Consider the following 12,043-nt stretch of genomic DNA (forward strand, 5'->3'; position numbering starts at 1 on the left):
TAGGATGCCATTAATATAAGTTACAAATCACCATAAGGATCTAAAAACATTATTACTCTCCAACTTTGTTATTTAAAAATGAGCCATAATAAATGACTATGCAAACTTGCAAAGGAAAAATGTCAACTGCTACAAAATAGTTGTTTCACCTACATAGAATTTTCCAAATTTTTTTAGTAGTGCCCCAAAAATAGAGGAACAATCATATACATTACAATCTCCATCAAGTTTTAGGAGAGGATTTCAGCTTAAGACTCACTTGAAACAAAAACTTTCTAATCACAACTTAATAGCACCTTGTCAACATAAGCTCATGGTCTTCACAACATTTGATCCATACATAACCAAGGTCCAAGAATCATTAAATCTTCACTAAATTCAAACCAAAACATTATGGAACATCACCAAAGCTATAATACCATGTTGAAAATGTGGTAATGAAAACCCAAAATTAAATACTCTTGTCCACATAAGAGTAATACCATGTTGAAGATGTGGTAATGAAAACCCAAAATTAAATACACCTGTCCACAGAAGAGTAAGCATTTGGTAGTATCTTCATACCCAAGTAATCAATAAGGCTCACAAATATTTAGAAATTACATTTGTAGTAAGAATAAAGCTCATATATATTTAGAAATTACATTTATGTTGGAAACTAGGTTTTATAACGGCTAAGGGTAAATTTACTTATCTCTATTAGCCATTATGGACTAATTAAACACCCACCACTCTTCTACAATAAATGAATGATGTTAATGATCATAAAAAAAAACTTTTATGTCAAAATTAACCACCAATGTAAGCTATATCTCACTTATCTCTATTAACCATTATGTACTAATTAAACACCCACCACTCTTCTACAATAAATGACTGATGTTAATGATCATAACTCTTCTACAATAAATGACTGATGTTAATGATCATAAAAAAACTTTTATGTCAAAATTAACCACCAGTGTAAGCTATATCTCACCTTTCAGTGAGGCTTACCTCCCTTATATTAACTCACTTTTAAAGGTCTTTCTCGACCTTTGCCTTGAGGAATTGAAAATGGCTGGCACTTTATCTTAATTGGCTATCTAATGTCGTGAGTGAAATGAGAAAAACATACTGTATACCTCATTTAGATCTTTATATCACGAGTGTTCCGAGAGCTTGAAAGACCAACTCAATACAAGACAATTTAGCCTCACATATTGAAAATGCCTAAACACTTATCCTTAGTTGCCTATCTAATGTCGTGAATGAAGAAAACATATTGTAAACCTCATTTAGATTTTTTTTAATGTAACGAATGTTCCAAGCATGACAGTTCGAAAGCCAACATACGACAATATAAATTTAGCCTCACATGTGCCCATCTGTTTAAAGGACAAATACATGTGACCATCTCTTTCTACATGCATCTGTTTAAAGGACAAATACCAATAGCTCCAATTGCTATACACGTTGAGTTATCCTTGAACATTATCGGACAAAGTCCATGGAAAAATTCTTAATAGTTCCAAATGTTGTTCAGATAAGTAAGAACTACTATGTTATTGGTTTTTTCTTGGGCATTGTTGAAGAAAGTTAATGGTAAATTTTGTAAATCGATTGTGATTGACTTTGTATGAAGCTTGTTAATTGCAAAAATATCATGAATTGACAATTTTCCTGTACACAAAATGTCCACCATGAGCACATCTCAAGTTATATCATGACATAAATACCAGCAAACCCTAGAAGCATGATTGATTCATTCATCAGCTCCATATCTACCCTTCCTATTAAGACATAGGAATAATAGCTCCATATCTACCCCTCTCTATCTCTCAATTATTGAGACAAATATAGAATAATACTTTGATGACCAAAGGGTCTTCGGACTGAAGCCCCTTCAAAAGAGGTGCTATCCAGCACCAGCTCAGGTCCAGTAAGTGATTGAACATTGATAGGTTTGCATCGGCCTTTTTTAAATTCCTATGTATTTAATAGACATAAAGATCGCACAAATCCATGGTGGTGATAAATGATAAATGTTTACCAAAGACATGAGGATCTTTGTATATGTCAGAATTACTGAGGTTCAAGAAAAAAAAATTATGTAATAGCTGAACATAGCTCATTTATGTTGTCACCTGTACTGCTTACAATTCTACATTATGCAACCTGTACAAGCATCTACTATACTGTTCAGAAATGGAATTTCTATTACATTAAAGGATGAGATCTCTTACCTACTTCCCGGGCATGATCTGGGAAGTCAAGTTCATGTTACAAATTGCAGCTCCAATTTATATGAAATCATCAGGCTTTTGCATGTTATGTTTGGTAATATATTGCCCCCAAACAAAATCTGGCAAGAGCTCTCATTAAATTGCAATCACTATATACATAAACTTGCTTCAAGGACAATCACAGAACAAAATCTGACGAGCTCTCATTAAATTGCTAATACCATATACATAAACTTGCTTCAAGGACAAACAGAGAAGGAATTCCTAGAATGCTGTAGCAATAATGTTTACAACATTGAGCCAGGCAATAGATCTGAGCATCTGCAAACTGTCCATTAACCTCCATCCAGGAATCCAGATTCCCTAAATGACTTCAAACAAAATGAAGATCAATTTGACTAAAACATTCTAAAAAAAGATTGCTTTGCATGTATAACTTAATACATCACTATTATTCTGCTTTGTGTACAGCATCTAGGGCTCAAGCCTAAGAAGCCCAGTTGGGGACCCTTACTGGTTTCTTCATAAAATTGAAAAAAAAATATCCAACATATTGAAACTTTCCTAATAAACAAAAAAAATTATATTAGCCTAAGGCAGCCTTAAGGATCTCAATCAACAAGAGGTCATATGAAGCAAATAATATTCAAGGAGCCCAGAAACAAAGGAGCATTTTCTCTGAATCCTCAGCAGCAAGAATTCTTTGTCTTGGGCGGATCCACTCCGTCTCCATCTCCATATACATCCGTAATATTAACTCTGTTGAGAGACAATTGAGACTTATAGGAATCCGAATTCAGCATTTTCTTGCTCACATTAGTGTAAATCTCCTTGACCACAATTTGAAATGCAGGCAATACATTTGTATTATCCAGAGCCGAGGTCTCAATGAAGAACAGCCCCTCTGATTCGGCAAGCTTCTTCCCATCTTCCACAGGAACTTCCCTTATATGAGCTAAATCAGACTTATTCCCCACAAGCATTTTCACGACATTGCCATCAGCATGCACTGCAACATCAAAATTTCACATGAGTTTGAAAATAGCTTGCAACATCACATAGATGACAACCAAAAGCCAAAGCCAATTTCAAAGATGCTCTATAAGGCATTACAGCAGTAATTGCTTGCAATGCAAAAGTCAAAGCCAGAGCCAATTTCAAAGATGCTCTACAAGGCATTACACAGAAACTGCTTGCAGTGTTAGTATCAGAACTAAGGACTAAGGAAGATGCTATCACATCAAACCCAAAGATGATCCAAAAGGCATGACACCCAGACATCAATGATCCACAAGGCAGAGCACAAAAACTGCCCATAATATTGGTAGGAGAGTGGGGAAGTGCTATTACTTCAACCCAAAGATAGCTTCAGAGTGTGAAATGATGTTATGACATCAATACAGGGAGCACAAAACTTTTGGGGCATCTGATGCCCCTATTAACCATGTGTCTTGCAATTGTGCACAGAAACCAGACATGCAGATAGAAACCAGACATGAAGCTAGTACAAGAGCAAGGAAGCAATCAGAAGAGTAATGAAAAAAGCTATCCACTTAAACCCAAAGATAAGGTAAAAGACATGATATGGAAACTGCTAGCAAAGCATCAGGGTGATGGAGGATATTACTACATCAAGCCAGTGACCTTTGCTTTTGGGATGGGTAATGCTTATAAACAATCTCTGAATCAAAATTGCGAAGCATATGAATTTATTGACAAAACAAATACCATGATTAGATCTGAAAAAGAGATTTAACAAACTTACTCTTGAGCTCTTCGAGCCAGCGGGCGACATTATCGAAAGTAAGCCTACGACTGATATCATACACAATGAGGGCTCCCACAGCTCCCCTGTAGTAAGCCGATGTGACCGCCCGGAACCTCTCCTGGCCTGCTGTGTCCCAGATTTGAGCCTTGACCTCCTTCCCATCGATATCCATCACCTGGGTCTGGAATTCTACGCCTATCGTTGCCTTGGAATTGGCATTGAATTCGTTGCGAGCATACCTTGACAGCAAATTCGATTTGCCCACCGCAGAGTCCCCGATAACCACGATCTTGAACAGGTACTCCTCACCGCCAACGTTCTCCATTTTAGAAGAATGAACAAATCTAAAGCGCGTCCACAGAGGGAATCAAGAGCATCGTCAGAGCCTTGGGTTCTCTTACTTCAATAGCGACACGGTAATGAGCAGAATTATTTAAATGGAAGCTCTGTCATCGGCCAGAGAGTCGGACGTGGGGAATCTGATGGGGCAATCTAATCAACTGGCCTTTCGCGCCCTCTCATCAAACAAAACCCTAATTTTTACCGAGATAATTTTCAACCCCTGGTCTTAGTTTATGTATTTTTACAAAGATAATTTCAACCCTTGCCCCTAGTTTATGGATTCTATGTTACCATGGGACTCCATGTCTTCAGCATCCTAACCGTCTAGAAACTACCAATTAATGATGGGTTTTCTTCTATTGAGACTCCCAATCAATTATGCTTGTTTCCCCCTCATCCAAGGACTTGATGGGACAGTAATTTTTCCCTCCAATTATTATTTTTAATACTAATACATATGTTTATATATAAGAAGAGTGTCATATTTGAAAAAGAACCATGTTTGTTTGTTTGAAGTAGGTATAATGAAAGGGCTTTTTTTGGATACCTAGTGCATTTAGAATCATGAATATACTGAGAATTGAACATTGCCACAATTACTACACATCCATTGGGTATGTATGGCCACAACCCAAATCAACTACTTTTGTGTTATTATTATTGGTCGTTATGGCCACAACCCAAATCAACTACTTTTGTATTATTATTATTAGTATATGTTTGGTTGTGGGTGATATTTAGTTGTGGTTTTATATATTTTTAATTTTAAAATATTCTTATATTAATATTTTTAATTAATTTATTAATATAAATTAATAAATAATATAATATAATATTTTGATTAAGTTATAAAAATTAAAAACTAATATATAATAAATTATGGTATTGTTTAATGTGGTCATAATTTTTTTGGAAGACAAATTTGTTGTTAAAATTTGACTAAAAATAAAAATAAAAATTGATTGCGGGTGTGTTTAAATTATTTTTTAATGTGGAAAATGGATTTAGTATTATGAAGAATTTTTTGGGTAGTCAAAATCTTGTAGTTTGATAATTATAGCTGGGAATTAAAAAAAAAAAACTGCCAATTTTTTTTAAAATCATAACCAAATTTCTATTATTTTCGAAACAAAATTCTAACCTATTTATACCACACCATAAATTATTACATATTATTATTTAAATTATTAAAATTTCAAATTTCAAATTATAAATCATTTAAAAAATAAAGAATAATCAACATATATATAAATGGGAAAAGGTCAGGGATAACCAAAGATAAGAATGAAAAAGATAACTAACTATCCTAACTATTTTATACCTCCATAAGATTAAACTACAACTACAAGAATGTATTATTATTTGATTAATATAATTCAACATTTTGACAAATATAGTTTAACTCTAATAGTTGATGTTTTTCTTCTTATATTATATATTTTTGTTTATTTTTGTTGATGTGTATATATTATTTTCTATAATGGTTTTATGGTAATTGATATTTCTAGTTATAGATGCGTGTGAGCATTGTTGAGTGTGTTTATATAATGTGTTAGGATGAATGACATGTAAGAGTGTTTTTAATGTACTAGAGCTTGTTTAGGTTTTGCTTCAACATCAATTTTATATGTGAATGTCAAAGTGTTGTTGAACTCTTCATTATTTCTCAACCCTATACATTAATGGTGATTAGAAGTTGTTACAAACATTGTTTCTTAATCACAATGGAAAGTCAAAGCCAAATCTCCATTTAACTTTATCTATATATATTATTAATTCATAATTATGCATATAAATATGGTTATTTAGAATTTCCATTTTTTTTAAATAAAAAATTATTAATGATCAAGATTTAATAATTTGAGAATATTATTTGTTATATACATAATCTAATAAATGAATTAAAAGGTTTACAAACTGTTTTTTAGTTTCCCACTTTCACTAATTTCTAGAGTTACAAATGTCACAAAAGTATTTTGATTGTTATCAAACTTTATTAGCTATTTAATTTATATGCTTGTGCTAATAAATTAATAGGTGGACATTTCAAGAAAATCCATATTTTCCATCAAAATCAAGTTTTCCATTAATGTGTTCTTTTCTTTTTTTTCCAAATTTTATTAATTTGGGTAGTTTTAAAATCAATCAAAACCTTTAAAATCCAAAGTTTTATGGTTAAAGTTCTCATGAATTAAATAAAAATATAATTTTCAGTAAAATTCTTATTAAATGTATGAAATAAATTAAAATAAATAAACAAATTTACTTATTAATTTATTATAAATAAATAAAAAGGATGAAATACACATTAAAAGTACATTTTATAACATAGAACTCAATAATAAATTTTGTAATTACACTTTTAATATCATTTCTTTTCTATTATTTTTTTTTCCTAAATTTTTGACGCACTACCAAGTTTCTTGATTTGTTAAGTTAGGAATATTAGAATGATTTGGGAACATTTCTCTTCCTTTTTTTTTGAGTATAGAAATAAAGTATTAAAGAGTCTCAAAAAATCTCTTACTTTCTTAAGGTATGATGGACCATATTAGTCTTAGTGGACATTAATAATCATCATAATTATTTTTCCAATTAAATTAAGTTTAAGTTGCCGTTAACTTTAATATTAAATATAATAATAGTTTAATAATAAATTAACTAGAGTTAACCACAAGTCTAAGAATGTTATTTAATTATTCTAAGTTTTGGAGTATTTCGCCTAAAATCCCGCAAGATAATTTTAGGTATTTTTATTCTTTGTTTGGAATTAACCATAGTCAACCACACATTAAAAAGTGTCCTCTGACTATTCTATGTTTTGGAGTTTTTTCCTAAAATCCGTAGAGATAGTTTTTGGTATTTTTATTCTTTGAAATCTATTTTTAAATACATAAAAAGGTTTAGCACCCTAAAAAACCTCTAGGATACTCAAAGTATGCAGAGTTCATAAGTCAATAGACCATATTAGTCTTAGTGGACATTAATCATCATCATTATCATTATCTTTCCAAATAAATTAAGTTTAAATAGTGATTAACTTTAATATTAGATATAATACTAGTTTAATAAAAAACTAACAAAAATTAACCACAAGTCTAAAAACATGGTTAATTATTCTATGTTTTAGAGTTTTTTTTCCTAAAAATCCTTTGTTTAGAAATTATCAAATTATTAACATTCAAACCCTTTTTAAGAAAATTTTTAAAGTTTTATCCGTTCTAAAATAATGTAAATCCTCAAAGTTTAAAATATCTTAATCATTAATTTTTATTAAGAAAATTAATTTATCAAAATAAATAAATCAACCAAGCTCACAAAATTAGGATGATTTAAGCCATAGATATAAAATGCCCAAACAAGTATTAAACAATGTAACATATTATAATATGATTATATCTTCTGGATACGATCTGAAATCGATGTATACTTTACTACATATGACATACGATGAATAATGTAATGTAAATAATTTCAATATCGTTCAAGAAACATGATGGTTTCTGCAATTAAATATATATAAATATATATATAAACACCATTATTACCTGTCCCAAGCTGTCTTCGAGAAGACCAGTCTATTATGCTTCTTCTTGTGCCGTGGAAAATATGGAACCTCTCGCCCATGTTCTTTTTCATTATGATTGATGTATGCATCGTGCCAATTATTTTGATGACACATCATGGGAGTCAACACGTTTCTGCTTGACAACTCAGCTTTGAAAGCAGGGATTCAACGCGTTTCTTCTTGACAACTCAGCTTTGAAAGCAGGGATGACACAAGAAGTTGAGCCTTGCCTGTCACTTACATCCCCTCCACTCCATATTTATTAATAGCAAATTTGAAGGGCTCTCCCTGGATTAATGCCGCATGGCAAGTTGCAACCTTGATATTATTATTATTATATGTTAAAGCGGTTTCCCATTATTGTAGAAATCAAGTTTTGACTGATTCTAACCCTATGGATGTATCTAGGATAATTTAATAATTTAGTGAAAGAGATAGTGGCGAGTCATTATTGATATTTGTGTGATTAGACCATTATCCTCTAATTTATTAGACCATTACCCTGGGATAATAATATGGTTTTGTAATTTAATATAATGATTTTTTAATATTTTAGCATTATTTTTTATAATATTACAAAATCGTAAATTATTGTAAAACAAAATTAAAAGGTCAATTGAGTTATAATTTAATGATAAAATAAAATTAGGGTACGTTGTTTAGTGAATTTTTATTGAAGATAAATATATAGATAATTAATTAAAATTAAGTGTTAATTGGGTTCAGTTTGAGGGGTTAAAGAAGTTGATCCTTTTTTGAATGGATAGGTACTCATAAAATATTTTCAATAATCTCATTATTACTTAAGGGTTTTGTAATTTAATATATTATTTTTTTTAATTTTAATACTATTTCTATGGTATTATAAAAAGTATAAGGTATTTTAAAGAAGTAGTGTTTTTTTTTCGGGAAATCTAGTATTTTAATTAAAATTGTAATTTTTTGTTGTTTAAAATATATTTTTTAATTTATAAATAGATTCAACACCATGAAAAACCCCAAGGTATTGGATTTTTATATATTAAATAATTTAAACTCAATCACTTTAGATGAGTCACATTAGTTTGTTCAAAACATCGACCAAATCCTAAAAGACATTTATCTATAACTTAAACTCAAGTTTTTAAAATCTCTGCCCAATTTTAGTTTAAAATTAACTAGAAAAAAATTCCTTGAAAAAGACAGTTTCTCCTTAAGTTAAATTAAACCTATTATAAAATTATAAATAATTACAAAACAAATCAAAAAATTAATTATATAAAAATTTAATAATAAAATAGAATTTAATTAAAGTGTTTAATGAATTTTAATAAAAAAATATATAAATAGTTAATTAAAAATAAATGTGAGTTAAATTTAGTTTGAGTCCTTAAAAGGAAAAGACTATTTTGAGTTGATTGGGACTAGTGAATATTAACAACAATCTCATTATTACTTAAATGTATGAGAATAAGACAAAATGTTTTCAAATATGAAAACATTTAAAATTAGAGGGCTCAACGCTAGTGACTATTATTACAAAGCACTTGGTTAGTTCGCGTGAGTAAACATCTAATTTAAATCCCCTTTCTATAAAATGTATTCATCTAGTGTGTCGAATTTAGAATTAGAGGGACTAGCGCAACCAATGGTGATCATTATTACAAAACATTGGGTTAGTTCACATGAGTAAATATCTAATTTAAAACGCTTTTATAAATTATACTAATCTTTTATTTAAAAATATAAAAGCTTTTATTTAAAAATAATAATAATAATATCTTTAATAAAAAATATTTTCACAACAAATTCAATCCAAAAAAATACCCTATATTTTACTAGTTCACTTTTGACTATGACACCAAGCAACAAAAGTGAAATATATCACTTTTCAAAATTTAAAGGAAGCGTTAAAAAGAGTATTATTAATTTCTCATCGTTAATTCAATTCAAGTTTGGTTCTTTATGAAGAATACTTTTAATATTTAAAATTAAGAATTTTGATAGTACTGTGTTTTAGAATTAATAATTTATTAATTTTAAATTTTGATTTAAAAAATATATATATATAAGGGTTTATAGTTTGTGTTTTTTCCGTAAACCAGGTCATAATTCAGGGTTTGAACCTTGTATCTCTCAATTTTCTCAAAACTCACATTATTTTAATTACTAATTGAACTATCGCCTAAGATTGTTGAAAATGCAGCAAGAAAATCTTAGTTTGATTTTTCCTTGATCAAACTAGAGAAAATTTGAATTTCCGTTTCAACATAAACCTTGGAGGTAGTTCACTGAGGTGACATGGCACTTGTCACTCAATTAACTCAATTAATTTGAGTTTGGGAAGCTTGAGTTCAGTTTGATTGATTGCTAATTTGTAGCAAACTATTTCAGTTAAATTGAGTTATAATCAGTTAAACTAGTTCTAATTGTTAAAGGAACTAGTGGAGGTCAAGTTGTGGAAGTGGAACTTCAGCCACACTTAGTGATCAGCCAGGTAACTGATCAATCAGCCCAAAATAACGGATGCATGCAGAGAATTCGAGTTATCCAGTTGAGATGGAGATTCTAAGGTAGTGTACTATCAATTATAAACTATTCCAATGTGTACAGGTGGTGCATGCAGTCAGAGGAAGGACCTAGAGGAATTGTGCAATCCAATTGAGGGAATTTCCTAAATAATAGGGGCTAATTTCCTCAAGGAATGGCACAAGGAAATAAGAGCTTGGAGGGCTTGAAAATTGGCTAAGTGTTCACCAGTCAGGCAGAGAGATAGACTACACACTTGCAAGTTGTGTTCAAGCTTGAGCAAGCATATGTATTTCATCTCTATTCTTTGACTAATGCAATACAGATAGGAATGGGTTTTGAGTAGTTGCTTTCCCATAGATAAATATTTGTGCATGTGTGATGTTTCTTCTTGCATGTCTATGGTTTGTGTTCTAGATTGTGAATTGATTTTTGCATAATAGTAGAGTAGCTTCAAGTCCTGTGATTTAGTAAATTTCATGAGAATTTTCGAATCTACACAATAATTTCTACATGGTATCAGAGCAGGATTCACAATAGAGTAGATATTTCGAAGTTGATATTGCGGGAGGATAGGATTTCCAGGATCAATTCTTCAGAGCTAGAAGGATGGCTTTCTATGGACTAAGACTCGAGTTTGCCCGTAAGGGAAGCTTGAATTATGTTGCTTGGAAGGACCACATGGAGGCAGTACTAGAAGATAATGGATTGAAGGAATTCATCGATAATGACATCACGAAACCATCAACAGTTGATACTTGGGATCTAGCATAATGGAAGAAGTGTCTAACCAAGGCAAGGAGAATCATATTGGAGGGAGTACGAGAACACATTATCTCTAATCTCCAAGGGAAAGAGACTTTGTATGCAATCTGGCAAGAATTGACAGATTTGTTCCAGAATAGTAGTGACCACAGGAAGTTGACGCTCAAGGATAAACTTCGAAATATCAAGATGCAGAAGAATGAGACCATTCCGCAGTACCTGAGTAGGTTCACACAATGTCATGATGAACTTGGTCAAATTGGTGTTACTCTTGCAGAAGATGATTTCGTAAGCCTCACCCTTCTAGGCCTTCCCAAGAGTTAGCACAGCCACCAAGATTCGGTGAATGGGAAGGAGAAACTACCAAATTGGGAATTCCTATGTTCTGATATGGTACAAGAGGAAACAAGGTGGAATACCCGAGCGACGAGACTTCATCCAAGGGAGAGGATGAAGAAAATTGTGCCTTGGTTGGAAAGGAAAAGAAGGGAAAAGGTAAGAAATCCCAATCCAAACTAGAATCTAGTCAAGGGGGCAAGAATAAATACTTGTCCAGGATCAAGTGCTTTCACTGTCATGAATTCGGGAAATATGCCACGAAGTGTGCACACAAGAAGACAAGCAAGAATACCTTAGGAGGAGTAGCAGGTGAAGCTTTGGCTTCATAGTTTGATCTTAACTTTACTCTCATTACATGCATGCCCAACATAGTGATGGGGAGCGTGTGGTACTTGGATAGTTGTGCCTCGTTCCACATGATGGGGAATAGAGAAATTTTCAATGATTTGGAAGAGAAATATCTCCATATGCACAAGAGATGGGAGATGATGAAAGGTACAACGCTACTAGGATTGGTACAGTGACCTT

At 31.5% G+C, this 12,043-nt stretch overlaps 1 protein-coding gene across 1 annotated transcript; it reads right to left on the minus strand.

The window, feature by feature from the left end:
* Nucleotides 1-2,426: 2,426 nt before the first annotated feature.
* Nucleotides 2,427-4,492, minus strand: LOC149266113 (ras-related protein RABA5c-like). The gene is made up of 2 exons (XM_089430030.1): nt 3,991-4,492; nt 2,427-3,234 (listed from the first exon to the last, which is right to left on the minus strand). Exons 1-2 carry the CDS (start codon nt 4,316-4,318, stop codon nt 2,912-2,914), a joined length of 651 nt encoding a protein of 216 aa, XP_089286156.1. The 5' UTR covers nt 4,319-4,492; the 3' UTR covers nt 2,427-2,911.
* Nucleotides 4,493-12,043: the final 7,551 nt, after the last annotated feature.

Source organism: Pinus tabuliformis, chromosome 6 (genome assembly GCF_031772625.1).
Source record: "Pinus tabuliformis cultivar Carrire ecotype Pingquan chromosome 6, CPIR1, whole genome shotgun sequence".
NCBI lineage: Eukaryota > Viridiplantae > Streptophyta > Pinopsida > Pinales > Pinaceae > Pinus > Pinus tabuliformis.